Source organism: Streptopelia decaocto, assembly GCF_964273445.1.
Source record: "Streptopelia decaocto genome assembly, chromosome: 1".
In the NCBI taxonomy this organism is placed as follows: Eukaryota; Metazoa; Chordata; class Aves; order Columbiformes; family Columbidae; genus Streptopelia; species Streptopelia decaocto.
In genome coordinates this window covers 109,540,721-109,563,899 of record NC_138663.1, presented here as the reverse complement: position 1 = coordinate 109,563,899, position 23,179 = coordinate 109,540,721, and the positions used below count along the sequence as shown (strand labels likewise).

Sequence of the window (23,179 nt, the reverse complement as noted above, 5' to 3'; positions counted from 1 at the left end):
AACAGAGTCAGAATAACTAAATGAGATGCCATATAACAGAATCTCTCCTACAATGATAACATTACAGGAAATGTTTTTTTTTACTTTAGAAAAAGTTCACAGTCACATATCAGGGATGTGTAAGACAACACAGTAAAATAAATTAAAAGGTATTTAACCATGTACAGAGAAAAAAAAAAAACCACAAACGCATACACTCTCCTCATTCTTGTTTCACTCTGTCAAAAACCTGGATCAGGGACCACTTCCTGGCCAGAGAACTGAAGCTACACAGGTAGGAAGAGGTGGTAGAGGAGAAACTGGAAACTTTGGTTCAGTAAAATTAGGCCAGCAGCTCTTGCCCAGAGCAAGAATCATACAGGAGCTGTGACTCAGGTATGTGTTTGAATTTTGATGCCTCTAGGGCATCTCATGAAATAATGCAGTTCAGCTATTGCACTTCCTGTGCTTATTAAAGGCAATACAATGCGAGTCAACTATTGGGAGAAAGTTTATAGAAGTTCACGCTATTTTAAAATATAGGGATGATCCCTAAGGACTATAATTGACGAGTAATTTGCTATTTTGTTTATTCTTCTGAAGTAAAAGAGCAAAGTGGCATAGAATTCACTGGAACTCTACTGAGTCCCTTGAAATTGAAAGATTAATGTCTGTTGTGAACCTATTCTAAAGATTTTGGAGGAATTTGATTGTCAAGAGCAAACTGAAAAGCAACTAGAGAAAGTACTTTCTATTCATAGAGACTGTCAAGTTGAGAAGCTTAGTAAGAACTCAAAAGCCAAGAGGGAAACTTGTCAAAAGAACAGGATTGTTGGATAGAGCTATTGTTGGATAGAAATGAGTAAGTATCCAGAAAAGAGGAACGAGTACATTTGAAAACATAAAGAATATTAACATGCATTTAATTAAAATCTAATAAATTATCTTGGTAGACTAAAGATTAATATTTGTATGTTCTCTGTGCCTTTTTTCTTTTCTTTAATCTTGTTTTTAAATACACATTACTCCTGGAAGTACCTCATTTGGTAAGCTGACATTTTCCTTATAAAATATTTTGTGTGTGAATATATTTGCCATGTTTAACTATACTAAAGTCAATATGTAAGTTATATCTTTCACTTGTTCAGGACAAATAATAATTCCCAGATCTTCCAGCATCTGAAGTAAACTAATGTAGGTGGCTTTAAATAAGGATGGCTTGGCTGTTATACACAACTTATTGGAAGATTCCAAGTTACTGTATTTTGAGATCTCTTCAACCTGATGCTGCACCTCTGTGTGTTTCTCTCTCTAAAGTTGCAGCCAGTCCATTACACAGATCCTTCTCATATGTGAAGCAGACTCATGGCACTGATGCTCTGTACTTAATTTGCAATTCAGTACAAGCAAAGTTTAAAGGTGCTCATCCAGACTTTGGTTTTGAAAATCAACTCTCCATCTCAGAATGCTTCACCTCTGCATAATCCCATGCTAGCTGCATTCAGTTTAAAGTTTCAGCTTTAAATGTGAACCACTCTGCTTTAGGACTGTTCGTTTATCACATTTGTATTTTATTTTAAAGCGTCTTTCCAGGCACAGATCTATAACTGTCTTGGGAACTAAAGAAAACAGAATGTTACACAAAGCAAAATGAATTCAGAATTTTCTTTTTCATTTTGGTTTGTCTTTTTGTTTTTAAATCACCTTTTCTCCTACCTCAGGCCAGAGCTTTATGTAATTTTTTCAGAGGAAGCAATTCAACCCTTCCTTAAGACTCTGAGTTTACCTATATGTGGAACAATTTAGTTACCTGTGATCAGTTTCTGAGCTGACTGGATGTCAACCTCAGAAGGAAAGCAAAACTAACAAAGTAAACCCCACAGAAGCTGACCACTGTCTCAACAGTCCATCCTTGAGCATGATATCCTACAGATACCCAGAAGAGTCTTGAAGAAGGTATTAGAAGTTGGAACACCCCATTCAGAAGACCCAGAAAGCGCTCCTTTTACCTTTTAAAATAAGTTTTAAATTATAGATTAAAATGCTGTTGAAAAGTGAATTGTGGCCAAGGAGATTTATCTACAAACATTTTAGTGTTGATCATGAAAAAAATTGTCCATTGATCCTACTCAAAACTGAAAATAACCCTAACCATGATGGAACTTCTCTGCCCCTCACCCCACCACAATTTCCATCAGCCTGCATAATTCTGTTGTTTTAAGTCATATCTTGGAAAACAGGAGCTTAGATATGTAGGTAGAGATAACATCATTTTGGAAAAACTAGGATATTCAAAAATACAATGTGCAGAAAAATAACATTCAGAAATACTTATTCTCTCTGTACAGGAGATGAAGGTAACTATAAGATAAATTACACAATATTCAAGGTAATGAAGCTTTGGCATGCTGAAGAATGGGAAAGTTCTGTTTCTTAGTGACAGAAAAGCCTTCCCTACAGTAAGAGTGTTCTCTTAAGGAATTGTAAACTTGACCATGGTTACTCCTGAATTATTAAGCCCAATGGAAATAGAATAGTTTCATGACAGTCCAGATTAATTATTGTCTCGACTGAAATTGAGTTAACTCCTTAACAATTTATTTCATTTTTCAGTATATCCCTGAGTTATTCACACTGTCTTTCAGGTGATCTGCTTCTTCACATGACTGGACAGTGACAATGAAGACCTTCTTCAGCAAAGTACCCATTCATCTAATAGAAGATACTGTGCTCGCTAACAAACCTTTCCTTTTCTATACCCTTAAACAACCAGTGGTATAACGGTATAACTACAAGTTACTAAAATTTAGATAAAAATATTTTTTTAAAATATTTAATTAAGAGCTATAATGGATTTCTTGAAACAACAATTGGTATTGTTGTCCTGTTAAAAATCATGGACACTTTATAGAAACAACAGTAACCAATGCTGCTATTAAAGCTGTAGGCTCTTAATTATAACTGGGTACTTTGTTGACATTATTGATGGATTCCTATTATGATAAGGATGGGTCATTTTGAATTATTGAAATTGTGCAATTTAGGATTTTTGTGCCTATTTCCTAATTAAAAGCAATAATATGAGTTAAGATTCTATTCCCTACAAAAAATTGTTTTGATTTTGTAGTTATTTTGGTTACTTTTTTTTCAAAGTATAATGATGTGTATCATTGCCCTCTATCAGAAAGTCATATAAGCTACCTAATAAAAACCTAAGCTTGTTACTGAATAATTACTGTCATTCATTGTTTCAATGAGGTATTCTAGTACCCTAGATATGTATCAACTTGAAAAGAGTTTTTTGATAGTAGTGGTTTCATTGACAGAGCTAGTTACACTTCACAGAATTGAAAAGAACATATGTATTCTAGTGATCAAAACAATTATGAAATTTAAAGCATTTTAAAAAATTCTCTAAAATTCTTCCCCATCACACAGTGTGTTTCAAAGGTCTTACTCAAATGACTAATATATTAAAGAAAGCAGAATTGTGATGTATTTAAAATCCCCACATTTCATATAACTAATTTTGAAGGTATTGCAATGAAATTAAATACCTTTATGTGTCAACAGTATAAAAAATAAAGGGGTCCATCAGGTTTTTATTCATATCAGGAACTTAATTTCCACTAGCCTTTAACGAAAACAATAAATTGCCTTAAGGAAAAAGAAAGAAAAAGCTTAGATAAAAGAAACGCATACATATGGAAACAAATCATTCAGAAAGTTGAACTAATCGAATATTAAATTCTCTCTTCTGGTTTCATCATAGAGCTTTTTTAAGGAAAAAGTTAACTTACTTATTTTTATTTATATTAATTCATTTTTGGTATTTTACTGCATTTGAGTTTTATCAATCAAGCCTGTTAGCAACTAACTAATTTTGCATGTTTTCTTGGGGGTTTTTTGGGTTTTTTGGATTTTGGGGTCTACATCAGGCATAGCTTTTACTTCATGCATTAGCTCATTCTTAACTAGAAGAGAATGCTCTGTAAGAGGAGAGCCCTAGCATAAGGCAAGAGTCCAAAAGTAACTGAATCAATTGCCCAGAGACTTCATGCAACCTTTGTCTCTGGAGGTTTTTAAAAACTCATGCAGATGAAGCCCTGAGCAACCTGCCCTGATCTCAGCGCTGACCCTGCTTTAAACCTGAGATCTCCAAAGGTCTCTTCCAACCTGAATTATCCTACAAAAGTAACCTGAAAAGTCAAAAGGATTATTTGACTCGGCCAGCTTCAGCTCATAACTAAATCTTTGTGCCAACAAAACGACCTACATTTAAAGAAAGGCTTCTGTTATGCACAAAAAGTACTTCAATATTATTCCACTAACAACTGTAGCACAGGAAGTTCTCACCACTTATGTACCTCACATTTACATGCATTTCCTCACAGGCCTATGTTTAAATCATGCTGTTTAACCATATCCTCATGACAAAAATATCAAGATATATTATGCGCAACAGTAATACAAAAAAACACCTGTTCTTTCAATATATGATAAATTAGAACTCTACGAGCAATTCTTATTCTCAAAATTCTATGTATTCTACTTAAAATTATTATATAGGGTATTTTTTCTATATACTTAGCATCATTACATTATCCATTATCCTGTTTCTGAAGAGCTTCTAAAAGAGTATTCCCATAGCTTACTTATACATCAGGTTGGTTTTCTCTTTAAAACCATTGTGATTCATATTGAGAAGATATATAAAAAGAATAAAAAGAAGCTTATCCAGCAGGTCGAAAGAGCTGATTTGCCCCCTCTACTCTGCTCTGGTGATACCCCATCTGCAGTATTGCATCCAGCTCTGGAGCCCTCAGTACAGGAAAGACATGGACCTGTTGGAGAGGGGACAGAGGAGGCCACAAAAATGATCAGAGGGCTGGAACAGCTCTGCTGTGACGACAGACAGAGAGAGTTGGGGTTGTTCAGCCTGCAGAAGAGAAGGCTCTGGGGAGATCTTATTGTGCCCTTTAGTATAGAAAGTGGGAGAATAAGTAAGATGGGGAGAGACTTCTTACCAGGAACTATAGTGACAGGATAAGGGACAACAGTTTTAAACTAAAAGTAGGTTTAGATGGACATAAAGAAGAATCTTTTTATGATGCAGGTGGTGAGATACTGGAACAGTCTGCCCAGAGAAATCATGGATGTCCCATCTCTGGAGGAGTTCAAGCTTAGGTTGGATGGGGCTTAGAGCAACCTAATCTAGTGAAAAATACCCCTGTCCATGGTAGCGGGGTTAGACTAGATGACCTTTGAAGGTCTCTTCCAACCCAAGCCATTCTATAATTCTGTGATTCTATTTAAAACTAATATTTTTATTTCAATTTTAGTTCACTGCATATGTGTAAAATATGTAAGCAGTAACATATACAGATTTATAACTCCTTTCAGTCTGAAATACTAAAAACTGAACCGTATTCAATCAAAAAAAATCTCATAGTTTCGTATCCTATTTTTGTTATTGAAAAGTAGGTATAAACACAGTTGTAGTCTTTCAAAATGCTGAAAGACATTTTCAACTTTCAATTTCAAAATTTTGAAATATGTTTTCAACTTCATTAGCCTGAAAATCAGAATGCCTTGAATACGCAACAGTGCGTCAATGTAAAATTCCTAACAAGCATTTGAAAAAACTCCTCAGGATCAGAATGTGGACCTCTTGCTCAGGTTAAGTAATCAACTATAAATGATCCTACTGAAGTTAAGTTATTCTTAAAATAAAATCTAATCTTAATAAAGAGATCAGACTTATTGCAGTAAAAAAAAAGACCTAAGTAAAAAGGTTAGTGATAATTAAATGAGTCTGCATCTATTAAAATAAAAAGCTAAATAATCAAAGATGTGAAAAAAAAAAAAAAGTAACGGATAAGCTACTGTTCTGTCTACAAAAAACGAAATTAAAAGGTCAACAATGACTGGAAAAAAAAACAAAAAACTTTGTAAACTCTCTTTCTCAGAATATTTGCTGTTTGTATATCTTATCCTTTTGTCCTAAGTCTTGCACTGTGAATTTCTGTCACTCATGAGTTCAGGACTGAAAGCTAACACACTATGCATAATTTATCAATAGGTATAAGACGACTCTTTTCCTGTGTATTCTGACAGCAAGATGCATCTTAAGGTGGAACTAACCATCGCAAGTACAAAATGTACAAAATAAAGAGTGTAACATTACACAAGAACCTGTCATCCCACTATCTCAGTAAAATTATAAAATTACAGTCTTCAGATTTAACAGTAGATAAACTCCATATTTGTTTCTTTTTCATATACACAGGCAACTTTAATCATTCATATTTAGGTAATTATGCTCCTGTAAGTCAGAGACTTGTTCAGCAGGTATTGCTATTTCCCATCAAAATGAACAAAAAGTACAGCCCTGTATTACTAATACCAAACTAGCTATAGCAAAAAAATAAATCCAAACCCAAAAATAATTCACAAACACAAAAGTAAGCCCAGCAAGAAAGAAAAAGGTCTTCACGAAGGGGAGAAAAAAAAACCCAAGAAATTCACCTTTGCTTTGACTGAAGTAAATGTAAACACAAATTACCCTCACGTGTGGCTTATCATTGAGAATTCATCACAGCAGTGAAGAACTGTGAACAAAGCATACCTAACATGTTATTCTGCTCTCTAGAGTGTGATGGAACTTGATGCCTGACCTTTCCCGTGAGAGAGAGACAAGATTTAAAGCCATCATGCTAAATTTGGTCTAGAAACTGAGATCAGGCAAATGGGAGAGAAAATTTAGAGTTATATTCAATGAACATATTAATGAAATCAACCTAATAAAACAAAAATTAAATTCAATTATTTTTAATAATTGCAGGTAGAAAAAGCAAGGAACTGTGAAGTTTTCAGAGCGTAACAAAGGAGCTTTGATGTAAGCAAACAATTAAAGAATCAGATACTTTTAAAATTACATGACACAGTGTGTCACAGTAAATGACTTCCAAGATTTCCTACTTATTGCTAACAGTTGCAACTGCCTCTATCGGAAAACTAGATTCCTGTGATTTTCATTTTAAGTAAAACTGAAGTTCTGTTTGACAGAACGCAAAACTTGGACATAAAATCTTCAACAGCAATGTTTTTGAGGGGGACGGTTGTTGCACTGTCTATAGCTATGTAAGAAATCATGTGTGGGAGACGGAGGCCTCTCTCTGTTGATCACAACTGTCAATAACTTCAAGTTGATTAATACATCTTGGCACAGAAAAACAGCTTTTAAGCCCTTTCTTGAGTTTCTCAGCCCAAGAACATGTAACAATTTGCTGTTCAGTGATAGGCAATTAATGTATCTTGTTACATCCTTCACCTTGTGTATCTATACTGAAGAAAGGAAATGGGAAAAAGTCTTGAAGTACCACGGAACACGCATTTCCTCCTCATCAAGCTTTTACTGAACAACTGAGTCACACAGAACAACCAAAACCAACCAAATGAAAAATCAAGCCTCTTCTATTCCCAGGGTTATTAATTCTGGAGACCTAGCACAGAACTTCAGTATCTTCATGGGATCTCATGGTTAGACTAAACCAGATGTATGAGAATAGCATGAGCTAGAGCTACTTTGAAAAGCAAATTTATTACACATGCATAGTTAACAGTGACAAAATGAAACAAAATCATTAATGAATAAAGAAGTCCACCTAGTTAAATATGAGTAAAATTTCAATTCTTGTAAATTTGTCTTAAATTACAGATAGAATGAGACTAGATAGATGATAGCAAGGACAGCTGCTTTTTAGTGGGATCTTACTGTGAAGGAGAGCTAACAGCTTCTCTAGGCACTATAAAAGTGTAATCACAGTGGAATTCAATTACTGCCTTACCTCCTAAAAACTATCCTCTGATATTTATAGCAGATTAAGCCTTTATCTTTCTTTTTTTTTTCTTTTTTTTTTTTTTTTTTCTTTTTTTTTTTTTTTTTGTCGAGGACACTGGCCTCTTGTATTTTGATACATGGTTGTAGTAAACTCTTACACTGATATATTTTAGGTTGTTAAATGACACCCTGTCCAAACTATTTTTTGTTAAATCATCTCATGCTTTTTATTTCATTGCACAGACATCTGGTAATCCAACTAGGAACAGTAACAGTTGGAAGCTATTTCAATAAAATCAATAAAATTAATTAATAGACTGAACTATGTTTGTTATGGATTTTTTTTCTTTGGGAAAAAAAATAATAAAAGGTGTTTTCCTTATCTCAGATGTTACATGTGAATTATTTTAAGTATTTTTTACAGAATACATTTCAAATATATACATAAAAATTATTAAAATTAAAAAATATAAGTCATGCTAATCTGTTGTTCCTAATAACCAGAAGCAATTTGTTCCTCCTCTCCTTGATATGACAACTACTTAAAATGCATTTTCTGACAACCATGTTTTGCCATGATTTCTCCCCAAACTTTTTCTCTGTTTCAAGCTTCCTAATTCACCCATTAATAGTCCAATCTTGCTAAAATTTCACAGAAAGTAGTATACTTTAAAATGAATGCATTCATATTTGTAAACCTATACCAGCTTGCAATTCTGCTGAAGAATTGTTTCAAAAAATGTTGATTATCCAACTAGAACATTCTGTTACTGACCCTTATTCAATTTTGTAGAAAAACACAAAGCTTAAAATTTCATTTTGCCTCTCAGATTACAAAAATTGAAATTATATTTGAAACACTGCCAATGGCAAAATAAACCTACGATACAAAGGGATTGTGTTGTGGAGTCCTTAAAGATTTTCACTGGCCAGGAGGCCTCTTGCAAAAAACCATGAGGTGTGCATTAGTCACTCCTAGAAAAGGCAGCTGGATTCCTTGTCATACTTGGCTCAGCCTGTTTGATTAGAAACGGCTCAGAGTTTGACAATATCGCTCTATGTTTTCCCTCCTCCTTTGCTGTGCTGCACCCAGGCAACGACCTACACAACAGTTTAAGAGCATCACGATGGGCTTCATGATCCTCAGGAAGGAAATGAGCCTACCCTCATAGCACAGATATCTTTGCATACATATATAGAGATTTTGCATTGTTCCTTGCTCTTCTCTATGTTTTGCCTTCAGGATTCCCTCTGGATTATAAGGCCAATGACATCCAGCAGAAAAATCAAGGTTTCAGACAAGTCAACCTTGTACTTTTAAATAAAACAGTATTAACAACAGCTTTACTTAGGCTGTGCTCTTCTAATCTGGACAACCCGTGTGTGTTTCTGTTTTTCATGAAAGTTGTTAACTTTATGGCCTGCTATTTAATTTTTAATATCCCAAGTCGCTGTCTTTGTTCTACCTACTATGACAAACCTCATTAAAAAAAAGATCATAGTGAATTATATAAAAGTGCATGAAAGTATTAGCCTAGTATTAGCCAACTACTCTTCCCATAAGGAAATACTGTTTCTTGTATTGTCAAGTATTTTAACTGCCATTAGAAGTGAGGTAGCAAGGGAATGGTAAAACATACAGGACGTACACTCGTTTTTTTCATGTGGCTTAACACATGCCTGATTGGCTTATTTTTCAATAAAGTTTGAATACATTTGCAATTTCCAATAATTTAATAATCTTACTGTGAAAGAAACTGAACAACCTGAACAGGTACCAGGGATTTTAGCTGATCCTGCTTCCAGGTATGTCAAATTTTAGAATCTGACATGACAACAGCTCCTGTTTTCTTGGTATGTTGCAACTCCACATTAGCGCAATTCAGAGCTACCATCCTAAACATGCCAGTTTCCACTGGGACATGAGGTAATCCATGATGCGACAGATGTATAGGGAAGTTCTAATCTGGAAAAATCAAGGGTCAGGGACTATAGCTTTATATATAGCCTCTAAAAGGCTCCTTACTTTTTTTTTTTTTTTAAAGAACAGTCCTGAAGTCACTTAATTCAACTACATACACTCCTGAGCAAACCTCCTGTAGATGACATTGGTTGAACCCAGGATTGTACTAGATGACCTCAAGGGCTCACTTCCAACCTAAATGACTCTGTAATTAAAACTGCAATGGTCAATTTGAACTATTTTAAATGGAATTAAAACTGATTTAAAAGAGAATAAAAACTGCTCTTTTTTGCCAGGGATGAAAAAGGGTCATTTGTGGAAGTGGGCTACTTCAAATGAATTTGCAGTTTCCTGAAATGAGTTAAGCCTTCAGAACAAACCATAAAATTACAGGAGCACTCATCTTTGAGCTAACAAAACTATGTCATAATTTACTATTATAGCAGTCTGGTAATTCTCCTTATAATTGCAAAAAACTGTTTTGAAAAACAGATAAAAAGATAAATCTGAAAGTAATGACAGACAATGTGCATTTTGCATTTGAAATAAAGACCATAACAGCAAAAACAAGTCTGAGCAAGAATGGTTGAAGATTTCAGTGCTGCAGTCTAAAGGTCAACCTTCTCTTTTCATGCTAAATTGCTTCCCATATATCTGTGTACGCAGCACTGATAGCACTTTCTCCCTCCATCTTTCAGAAAGAACAAGTCAGTAAGTATTTTAATCTAGGACAGATTGCATCAATTTTAATTTAAGTGTAGCAACAAAACATATTCTAATGTGCAAAACTGATTATCACGGCTCTCATTTCTATATTTTAATAATGTTTCACGACTGAGTACACTTAAGTAAAAACGACAAATCTATCAGATGGTCATTACTTGCCCTTGAGGTTTTTTTGTCTCCTAATTCTCTGCAGTCATGATTCTACATAAAATGGACAGCATAATATTCAAATAAATAAAGTTTCTGCAACAGCTATTTCTAATCAAAGGTCACTTGTTCCTTTACATCTTCTAGGCCATTTGCCAACAGATGCCAATCAGTGAAACAACTGCTAACCATTCCCCAAGAAAAATAGGGACTGTCAAAGCAGAGAGCCATTCTAAACAGCTACTAAAACTCAAAGACTGAACTATGTAAGAATATCTATTACTGTCTTCTTGACTTTAGATTTTGTTTTGTCTCCTTTACTATCATTAGTCATTTCCTAATATGTACTGCACACTACAAAACATTGACCCTTTGCTACCGCAGACAGTCTTTTCACATACTGTGGTATTATTCACCATCTCCTAGGACTCTGAAAAGTATCAGTATGGATCCTAGCAACAACAAAAGGTCATATAACTATTTTTAAAATGTCAGCCATCCTGTTCGTAAATGCTCACATGACACAGTTACTGCTTTCATAGTGTCTCCAAAATAAGTAATGTGTCACAAAGGATTTATGCTTGCAACGCAATCATTCCTTATTGCGCAAATCCTCTAGTGGCAAACAATTGTGTTTCTTTCTTTCTTTCTAATATAGCCCACACATACCCACAGTAAACAATCCACATCATGGCTATTCATCTGATATATTGAATAGTGTCCTTAGCTTAATAAAATAGAGTTGAGACCATTGGAGCTGAACTATCCCCGTGGCCAAAGCATCTGTTTAAGTTCAGTAACAAAACTAGCGTTCTTTCCAACAAGATTATTCATCAGGGTTTTTCAAATGAAAATTACACCTTGAAAAATACTCCATAGCAATGCAACCCATACTAAATACTGTAGCTAAAGAAACATACATTTTTCTAAAGGATTATTATTTTAAATAAAAATAAATGCTTCTCATATACAGTCAGCATAAACAAAAAAACTGGCTCAAAACCATATTCTAAAGTAACCCCATAATTTCCTGAATATACGAAATGTTACTAAATAAGTTAATTGGTAAGTCCTACTTAACAACATGCTTTAACTTTTAGTCAGCCCTGAACTTGTCAGACAATTGGACTACATGATGGTTGTAGGTCCCTTCCAACTGAAATTATTATAGTATTCTTTCTTCCACAAAAAAATGAATCATACCTTTTCTTCTAAAATTAATCAGGTGGAGTTTTTCCTTCATGTATTAAGAAAGAAGGTCATGATCATGTCAAAACTGGCATAAAAGGCTTTGCCAGAATTGACTACAGGATGGGGATAGGGATACTTTTAGTGTCTAAATAAGGTTCTCAAGGACACTAATTGCTCTTTTAGTATCCTGGTGCCTTGTAGAAATAACAAGCTGTAAAACTTTTCTATGGGCTATATTAATGCCAGGAGGCCCCATGGTTCTATCAGATAGACACCAAAAGTTCAGGATAGAGAGTGAAAGCATTGAAGGAGGCAGAGCGTTTACACAGTCTTCACATCCCTAGATCATCTCGACCTCCCTCCCAGCAGCATAAGCAATCATTGCTCTCAGCTGACCCTGTTCCTATATATTCAATGATATTGTTGCATATTTTCTATCTCTAACAGAAATGTGCAAGTAAGAAAGTATACAACACCCTCCCCCACTGACACATATTATACAAGGTATACACCTTGTAAATTAGGCAAAATCCAAGGAAGTGCAGACATAGACCCAGTTAATTCATTCTTCCACTATGAAGAGGTTTTAACACTAAAAATAAAGCTTACTGATTTCTACTACATGTTAGAATGGGGAGGAACAACCATCTTTAATTCAGAACAAAACAAGTGCAAAAAGTAAGCTAAAACATTTTTTATTCTTAGGATAAAAAGCAGAAGAACATAGAAGAGAGTTAATAAAATCAATACGGAACAAATTAATAGATCAGGACATAAGAGAGTTGCCTGAGAATGAACAAAATCTATTTCTGTCTATCTCCATTGTGGTTTTATCTGTCAAGCTTTCCCTTCATCTTTCTTTCTCTTTTCCCTCAAAGAGAAAAATGTTTCACAGTTTCCTCCATGCATTCCCACAGCTAAAACTACTAACAAGGCTGCATATTTATATGCCAATTCAAAATGAGCTTTTTGAAACAATACTCACATGAAAAAAGGTTCACTTCTTAACCAGGACATGATGCTTCCATCCCTCCAATGCAATAAGAAATGTACACACATATTTGTTTAGGGCTGACTTTCACTATACTTTTGCTTCTTGTCACCAGAGAAGCAGAAAGAGGTTTTCATAGAAATAACAGTAGCCTTAATTGTTCCAGCTCTAAAAATCCTTCCTCATAGAAATTAATCTGGTACATCAGGTAGACACTTATAGACTAAATATTATTGCAGGTTTTGTGTAACCACCCAACAAGCCACAAGCCTCATCAATTAATAATGGAAAGCTAACATTCTGTAATAGAGTGAAAACAACAGCTAGGGACCATTAATATGAATTGACACAAACTCCTATGGCTTACAATAAGCATATTCTTTAATTGCTGCAAATGCTTTGCTCCAAGCTCAGTGTACTTGGAATACCGTATATGAGAATGTTCTGCCTACAAATGTTATAAGAAAATGAACAGATAATATGTCCATTTATTATTTTTAATCACCTGATTACCATTCAGTCTATATCAGACCCAATATGACATCCATCAACTAATTACCTTTTGACAAGAATTCAAATAGAAACTACTTTGCAATCAAAACAGAGGCAGAATGAAAAAGAGAACTGCACCACTGAAGAAAACACACTAATAGGATGATTCATGTAATATTACGCACTTAAGCCATCGAGTGTCAGCCAGAAGAGTTATAAAAAATAAATAAAAACTACAAATACTCAAATACTAGGTACCAGACCTCTGCTGTGCCTCAGCAATTAATTGTGTGCAGTTTCTCAAGGCATTTTTGCCACGTAAGCTGGTTTCTATACATATATAATTCTGTAAAATAGAGACAATTTGATTATCAGGTACAAATCAGTAAACTAAATTGAAAATTCTTCCTATCTGAAAAGAGTTCTCAAAGTGTCTTGACCTCTGTAGATGTATTCCTTACATATAGCATAGGTATATACATTCATTCCATGGATTTTATTATTTTTTTTTTTTAATAAGTTGTTGAGTTCTCATTATTAAACTTGTCATGAGGTGTAAAATCTTGGTTTTGTTGATGTTCAAGCCTACATAGTACAGATCACGTGTTCTGTTTAAGTTGAAGAAAACATTTTTGAAAAAGAAAACCTGTCTGGGTTGTGCAGAGATATCCTTTATACATCTGATCTCATTCTCTAAAATATTCTTACATGAGAAATAATTCATAAAGATTTATAGAATGCCATAACTTAGAAAAATGTCTGCTTATAGTTCTAAAGAGTATGGAATTTGCCAAACAGAATAACTACGCACAAATTTTAGTATATATTTCCAGTCTTTTCCTCAGAACTCCACTAGTTTTAGAAAAAAAAATCTTTAATTATTTTTACCTACTTAAAAATCATATTTTTCTCCTACAAAACAAAATAAAATTCAGAAATACTAACATCACAATGTGAAAGCTCTTCCTTTTTTCACAGTTGATCTTCCATATAACTAGAACCACCCACAGTCATTCAAAAGACCTAAAGCACGGAAATTCTAAACATTAAAAAGTTAAGTTATCTTCTGCTACATGAAAAAATACACCTCTAGACTTTAATCTCATAGTAACGATGTAAAGGATCTCATAAATTTCCTAATAACCCACCATTGGAAAGACTGTCCTTCCAGTTAAATTATTCCATTATATTTTGACCTAAAAAAGAAAATTTTCATTCACAACGGCCTAACTGAACACAAAATATTAATTAAATCATAATGCATAATAATCTATAGAACAGCAGAGAACTGCAGACAGTAATAATATCTCTCACTTTTGTTGATACCAGGCAACACCAGATTGTTATTAGGCAATGTGAGTGTATAAAATGCCACTATATTGAAACTGTCTAATTATAGTAATAAAGTCATAATTCTTTATGTAATCTAATATTTTTACATACTTTTCCTGCAATTTTTCCTTTTAACAGACTCATCTTTTGACCAAAAGAATCCAAAACACCTTTATTTCCTTTGTCTATTCAGCATCCTTGGGAAAAAAACACCAGATGGCAATGCAGTGTTCAAGTATTTTATTTAACATATATTTTATAGGGAAAAAAAAAAATCTGTACAGATCAGCATGAGGCTCTCCTTCCTAACCTACTTCCTCTTTGATGAATATTAATAATTCATAAGCAAAAACTCTATTCACCACAAGTAAGTGATCAAATACCACTCAACCTGAAAAGAACAGACTTTAAGAAACCTAAGTTTCTCAGGATGTAAAACCACATGGCTAAAAAAAATTATACAATTTAGTTCAAACTATGAAAGAGAATAATTTCAGGAAAAATCACTGAAAGAAAAGCATTTAGAAATGCATTACCATAAAGTTCTCGAAATACTATCAAGGATTGCACTGAGCAACGGTCACTCACTGGACTGCAAAAAACAAATCCATACACTTTTTAGACACATTGTAAATTTATATGAAGTTTGTCATCATGATAAAAAACAGGCTGTGTGTTTGAGGTATAAGCTAATTCTAGTAAACCATGTGCGGAACAAATCAAAGTATGTAGGCTTTAAGTATTTATTCTTCCTTTGTATCAAGCAGGACATAGTGATCAAACAGAGGAATTGTTTCATGAAGATTCAGATTCTTTGAGATGTTTCAAAAAGACAAGTAGTGCAACAGTCAACTTCTCATTCAGCAGATCACATCTGATATCTATTATGTGCCAAATGGAAGTTCATCTTTGCAGTTACTGCTGCAGGCTCTGAAGACTCTCCAGAAGTTCATGGGGACTTCACTAAATACCTAAAATACCCAGTTAACAAATACGATGTGTCCTCTCAAGTCAATGATTGGAACTGCAAAGCTTAAGGCAAAGGATCTTTTCTTTCTTGCTTGAGAAGGCATTACAGCTTGTAGGTGTTGTGCATTCAACCATAACTGACAGGAAAAGTTTACGTGTCCTTAAGTCTAATTTAGTTTTTGCATACGTGGATAGAGGAAGAAGTTTCTTGCATCATTTTTATTTATTAATGGAATTGTTAGTGAAACTAGTCATCCAGCCATCCTTATTTAACACACAGTTACTACATGCTCTAAATGTAAAGTAAATCCACTCTGTGTTAAAGAGTCATTTGAAACTATTCAACGATTTAAAATAATAAATGGAAAAAAAGAGATATATCTTCTGTCAGAGAGAAACAGAATCACACATGCATTAAAGAGGTATGCCACACAGTTGTGAGCAAGCTAATTTAAAGCATGTTTTTCTGATAACGTAATAAATATTTGATTAATACTTTTCCCTTTATACCCTATATTATTATATTTAACTGATAAACAGCACACACTGGTAGAAAGATTCAAGGACTGCCTTTACGTAATGTCTTTAACGTGCCTTGTACAACATCTCTCATGATCAGAGATTTAATCCAGCACAGCACAACCTAAGCTTTCTCTTGCAAAGTTTTTTTAACCATCTTTTCAATCAACACAAAGAAAGACAAGAATACCATCTTGATCATAATTGTCTACGTACATAGCTAATTATTTGAAATAAGTACAGTCTTAAAAGGCAATAGACAGTCAGAATTGTTATCCATTTTTAGAAATAAAACCAGAATTTGAGACTACAAATTATTGCACACTTTTAGCATGCTGTGAATCCTCACTGACTTTCTGAAGGTAGGTTTTCATGTTTTTGACAGAGAAGTGGTTGGAAACGGATTTCTACCAGATGGAGAAACTCAAACTTTTATTGATCACTGTTTTTCTAGTAGAGCTGATTAAAGACTTATAAAAGGAGAGAGCTGAAGTACCCTAGCAGGAAAATTCCAACTGACAATATGGAAAAGACATATTTCCAAGTATAGATCTCTTTTGAACATAAAATAGTGAAGCTTTTTGTTTTCAGCTTGAGTACTTAGAAATAAGCTCAACAAAAGCGAATCAGAAGGAACAAGCCAAAATTAGGGCAGCTCTTTAGCATATTAATGCAACTTTACTTTGAATACATTCCTTTAATTCATAACCAAGAAGAAAGTACATAAAAGCAATATATCTCTAAAAGGTGGATACTACTACTCCATATTTATAATTATAATGTTTCATAAGTATAAAAATATGCCATCTTTATTTTGCTATTCATTTTACTTCAATGTTGATATATCAAGGAAAAAGTGAACTCACAAGTAGAACTGACTAAAGAGACATAAACCATGTCCTTGCCATCCTCTGCCTCTGGTTATCATATTCACATAAAAACAAAGTTCTGTTTCCCAAGTTGATTTTTTCTCCTACGTCCAACTATAAGTTTCATTAGTTTTAGGAAAGCATTTCTATTTTCGTAGTACAGGTAAGTGATTCTTATGTTGCTAAAAACTTCTGTTAAGGTAAATAAGGTATTCACTGTAGAAACATTTCAGGACTGCAAAACAGGCCTCCCAGAGGAAAAAGAAACCAGCCAAACCAAACCAAACCCCACAACAACAACTAACCAAGTAGCATCATACATTATCACATTCCACCTACTTTTGTGGAAGGTCTTCAAGTCTTAAGTCACTAAACAAGACCGAAGGCAGACGGATCTGAGATTACAGTAAATCAGAGGTTTTACAAACAGCCCTTTTGGTGATACAGTTAATTGAAATGATATACAAGCTAAGCAGATCTGATGTGAGAACATCAAGAACCTCATGTTACAGTATCCAAAGATTTCTATTACAGTTTTTCCTTTTTATTACAGCATCAGGATGAGAACACATGCTGTACATCTTAAAAAGTATTGTATGTTCTTTTCTTTTGCTGGACAGCAGTTATATTACTTTCCCAAACAGAAATAAAGTGTGTATTTACTGCTTTTCCTTACATTGATTAATCATAGGAAGAGGATACAGGCAAAAATGATGAAATAAGAAAGTTCTTATTATTGTCACATTCAAGTAGCAGGTATCTGAATACTGGCCTTTTTTAGTTCCTTAAAAAAAATACTTTAAGATGATTAAAAATGTTTATATTATATTTAGATTAAGAGGCCTTAAATTCAAGTTTACAAGTATTAAACCTTAATCAAACAGAACAACCTCACCCAGACATATTCAAAGGATAATTATGATCTCTATCTAGGCTTCAACATCATATTAAAAACACATCAACTGATCAGCAACTCCTTTGCTGCACACCATCTGTACATTCCAGTTTTTTTGAGTTATTTAAACCGCAAATACATTTTAATCTCAAACCCTGGCTGAGGAATACCTTACTTTATAGTGGTATTCCTTATTTGCCTTCCCTTCATCTACATTTCCAGTCACCAAAATACTGGAGACATAATCAGTTTCATAATGTTTTTACAGAAATAATCCATTGAAAATATTATTTAAGCTGCTGGCCAAAATGTATAAAGCCTTGTGTCCCTTCCTAAGCACCAGTTTATAACAACTACAAACCCACTCCAGTTTGAAATAGATTTTAAAAAAATACAAAAAGAAAGCAAAGCTATACTTCTCGAACATCACAAACAAAAAGCTACCTAAAATACTCCAATGCCAAAAGAAAAATTGACTAGTAACAACAGACCTAATTAACTACTTCCATTAACATAGACTCAGGACTTCCATCAAGTGTTCTTTAGTGCCACAGAGCAAGACAGTTTGCAGTAGTATCATCCGACAATTTTTTCATTATCCAATGAAAAGTGAAAGAGGGGGAAATTAGAATTTCAGGGTGACGGACAAAAAAACAAGCCCCAAACCACCCAACTGTCTCAGTATTGGTGCTTCTTTTATTTACATACAAAGATAATTCATCTATAGTAACAGTATCAAAGATGTACAGTAAACATGTCACCCTCTGCTTGGTTTCCAAAAAACTGCCTGTATTTTCTTTGCTGAATTAAAGTCTTCAACCAGGTACCAGGTAGCCCTTTTAAAAACACATTTTTCTGCTCACTTTTCATGGTTATTAAACGCAACGTGCTCGATCTATTTGTTGTATTACAAAGATCAGTAGCCTAAACCAAAACTGCATGATCTTCATAATCAAGAGATTCTTCAGCATAAATTGCATAGTCAAACAGATAAATCCAGTAGCTCATCAAACAGATAAATCTAGTAGTTCACATTAACAACACTGACTGCAACAAAGTCTTTTAAGTAAGTTAAATAGTTCTGGGAATAACTTTACTTCAGCAGATGATTTGTTATATTGACCTCACATTACATATCTGAATTTAACTTTTTTTTTTTTTCATCAAGTTCATGACACAATATAGTCTACAAATATATAGAAGCTGGTAACCTTTTTTTGCTGCAGTATTTGAAATCCTTTTAACTATGTTCCAAACCACCATAACATTTTAGTACATATATGCAAATATTAAGCGCTTCATTTCAAACCACATCGTAACCACAGAGACAAAGATTTACTTACCTGATCCCCTTTTGGTCACAACCTTCAAGCTCTGAGTTAGAGTAGCATACAAGAGAATCAAGTTGGGAATAGGAGCTTTCATCTTTTGTCCTTCCGTGGCAGCTTCCTGGAATACCAAAAAGAAGAAACAGACACTGATTTTATATTGGTGCTGAAACAACCTTGAAGTAACTAATCCTAATACTGACATTGTGAAAAGCTGAATACAGCATTTGTGAGCAATTTAATGCACCAAAAATGAACTATTGCTCCTGAAAAATAGATGTAAACTAAAATCACTATAAAATAAATACATGCACACACCACATTTAACCCTGGAGCTTAAGTTCCAATTTTGTCTACACATTGAAAATTCATTGAGTTCCTGTAAAAACTTCCTAACTGATCTCCTGAATAAACAACTTTGATCAATTTATTCTGTGAAAAAAAAAAAGGTGTAATATTTTCACTAAACCTGCAAAATAACATCTACTTCCTTCTTTCTATCATATAAGCTAACCCACCCTCCAACAGAAAAGAAAAAAAAAGAATTGCTTTATTCATTAGTTTTGCTTCCATATATTAATTCCACAGATTAAGCAGAACATTCTCAATGCAACAAACAATTAATTAGAAACAAATCTCATTATCTTCTTAGGAACAGCAAAAGGGGAAACCTAAGAGTGCACCAGAGGAACCAGCAGAGACTCCTATAACTTCCTTGGAGATGAGCTGAAATCCTATAAGCGAGTTCAAAGTAGCATATTCACTGCACTAAATCAGGAATGAATGATATTAGGATGGGAGAGGAGTGGATCATAGGTTGTCTCAGCCTTCACCTCTAAGATGTGAATAAAGGTTTTGCACCCCTGTCACTTCTATCCTCGGGGGATGAAGTGCTATGAGCAGCAGGTGAAAACAGGGACTGAACATTCTGCTAATTCCCCATATAACTTAAAGGATGTTATCTAGTCAGGATGACTATCAGCTTTGTTCTGGAATGTTTGATAGGACTAACATCCCATGTTTCAGTTTCTTGAAAGGGGAAAGGGAGGACAAATCATCTCTCTAGTCAAGCTACACAGTAGAGTCTTATGCTAGCTATAGTCATTATAGTATTTTTTGCAAAAATATTTTAAAGAAAGAAAATAAAGGGCTGTGATCAACAGTTCTTCAATATTATAAATAAGGAGCCAGATGAAACCAATGCAGTTTTGATATTGACCTCTGTTAATCACAGCACTGTACAGCATCTGAAAAAATTCTCAAAAGGAATGACATAATACAAGCTTGATTTCAAAAAAGGCCATGAATCTTTTGCACTTTCATAGAGAGTCAGGTTACTGAGTAGCCAGGACCTTCCTTTGAAAGCAGTATCTTAGAAGAGAACATGTTTGAAATAAGAAATAATGGGAGTGTAAAAGAGCACATTATGTGAAGAATTACTTAAGCTATGATGACTCCAGGTAGAAACAATCTTAGAGCTTTACATTTCAAACTAAGTGTGAACCTACTCTATTCATGATTGTGACTTCATTAAAGATGGGGGAGTGAGAGTATACAGTTTGACAACAATAATTTGTGATATGTTTTATAACAATCTTTATACTCATGGAGAAATGCACAAGCATTAATGTGTTGGCTCATTCATTGGCTGTGAACAATCAGCTTTTTAGCATCACAGGTGAAGGACTATTATTTACCTACATTCGTGTGCAACTTCACAGAAGTTAGGCAATACATTGCTTAACAATGTAGAAATTAAAATATGAAAAACAGGATTTCTCTGATTTAAATTTCAGAAGCTAGGAAAAAAGGTTGATTTTCCAGGGGCACAGTGAGTAAATATCACAAAGTGTTACGCCACATTTTACTGCAGACCTCAGTCAAGCTTTATGAAATCAAAATCTCATTTCTCAGTCACTGCACTAACTGATGCCGCAGGAAATCCTGAAGCTGATCTGTTCAGCCTCCAGGGTACTAGCGAGAGTCAGCTCCTTGCTCTGTGTGAGCCTAATACTGTCCAAAGAACCACAGGATCTTACTATGCAATTACAAACTCACTAAATAGATTCTGACTGTGAAAGCAGATCCAAACACCTCTTTTTGAACATAAACCAAAATATGATATTGCTGATTAAAGCAATACAAATATACACATACATATATTGCATATATGTATGTATATATGTATGTGTTAATCTCTCTATATACATATTTTTGTAGAGAAACCATGCAGTAGCTATAAAGCTTTAAGTTATTAAAGAAAGCCTCAGTAAATACAAGAATATCAACTGATTCATTCTTTTGGGCCACACACATCTCACTAATTTAAGCTGTCAAGTCAACAAGGAGAAACATATTTACTACAATGGCGTAGTAAGGATTGTATTTCAAATGTGATACCACTGTGGGAGCCACTCTCAGATACATTTATTCTCAGAGATTCATGTTTAGCTTAAAACCATAAGCAAAATTGGCTGTTGCCTACATTGACTGTGGTAAATCCCTAGAAAGTAAAGTCTGCCACTGTCTCTGAAATAGCAGAAAGCATTCACTGCTAGAGGGGGGAAAAAAAAAAAAAATAAGGGAAAAAAAAAGGAGGGGTGACTCCCAGCAGCAGCCATTGCCTCCTTGCAGCAATATGAGCAACAAATCAGATCTTACATGGGCTCTCTCCAGAGCTTTCCAACCCTTCTGTTTCCATTCCCTTTCCTGCAGGAGGGGAAGTTTTTCTCATCTTTTCTTCATTTAAAAAATCAAAAGCTTCAGAAAAAAAAAAGGGAAAAGTTAAAGATCAGTATAGTGGGGATAGTGCATTACGGCTTTGGAAGTTGCCTGGGAGGTTGGAAAATCGTCATCATGTCATTCACATGACTGATTCAAAACGGATACTTAACACCTCATATTCCTGTTCCTGCTGAATGCCTTAACAACTGACTATTCTAGAAAATGTCACCCTAGTGAAATTTGGTTTATGTTGTGGTTTAACCCCAACTGGCAAGGAAGGAGCAGAGAGTCGCTTACTTATTCTGCCCCTGGTAGAATGGGTAAGTGAATCAGAAGGGTAAAAGTGAGAAAACTCATGGGTTGAGATAAAGACATTTAAAAGGTAAAGCAAAAGCCACGTACACAAGCAAAGCAAAAAAAGGGATTCATTCTCTACTTCCCACGGGCAGGCAGGTGTTCAGCTATGTCCAGGAGAGCAGGGCTCCATCATGGCTAACGGTTACTTGGGAAGACAAGACGCCATAACTCTGAACATCTCTCCCGGCTTCCTTGTTCTTCCCTCAAAATATATGCTGAGCATGACATCAGATGGTATGGAATATCCCTTTGGTCAGTTGGGGTCAGCTGCCCCAGCTGTGCCCCCTCCCAGCTTCTTGTGCACCCCCAGCCTACTCACTGGTGGGTGGTGTGAGAAGCAGAGAAGGCCTTGACTCTGTGTAAGCACTGCTCAGCAGTAACGAAGACATCCCTCTGTTATTAACACTGTTTTCAGCACAAATCCAAAACATAGCCCCACACTAACTACTATAAAGAAAATTAAGTCTATCCCAGCCAAAAGCAGCACATCGTAGAAACAAAATAAGCAAGTCAGAAGAAAATAAAAAAGGAACATTCCAAGGGGGATCCCACAACAAGCTCACAGAAAATGCCTTCATTGCTGCAATGAGTACGTCTGAGGCCTAGATGCTTTAATATATTCAGTTAGGTTTTAAACTGAAGAACAAAATAAAAGGCATAATTCTGAGAAGCCAAATTCTTAACACTAAGTCGAATCTGATATGAATTGGAAACAGCCTTCTTTCAGCAACAAATTTTTTTAAAGAAGAGACTGTTTTACTAGCGACCTGGATGCAACTGAATTTCTGTAAGCAACATTAAGAAATTCTGATTTTAACAAGTAGATCAGGTCTGCTGTTTCTTTAAGCAACAGG

General features: G+C 34.6%; 1 protein-coding gene across 1 annotated transcript in view; it reads right to left on the bottom strand.

The window, feature by feature from the left end:
- The window catches only part of IL1RAPL1 (interleukin 1 receptor accessory protein like 1), a gene marked incomplete at its 5' end in the record, with an annotated part of 642,382 nt that extends 623,041 nt beyond the window's left edge, over positions 1-19,341 (bottom strand). The window contains one exon of the mRNA XM_082065594.1: positions 19,260-19,341. Coding sequence (XP_081921720.1) covers positions 19,260-19,341 — 82 coding nt within the window. The remainder of the gene's footprint in view (positions 1-19,259) is intronic.
- Between the last annotated feature and the right edge of the window lie 3,838 nt (positions 19,342-23,179).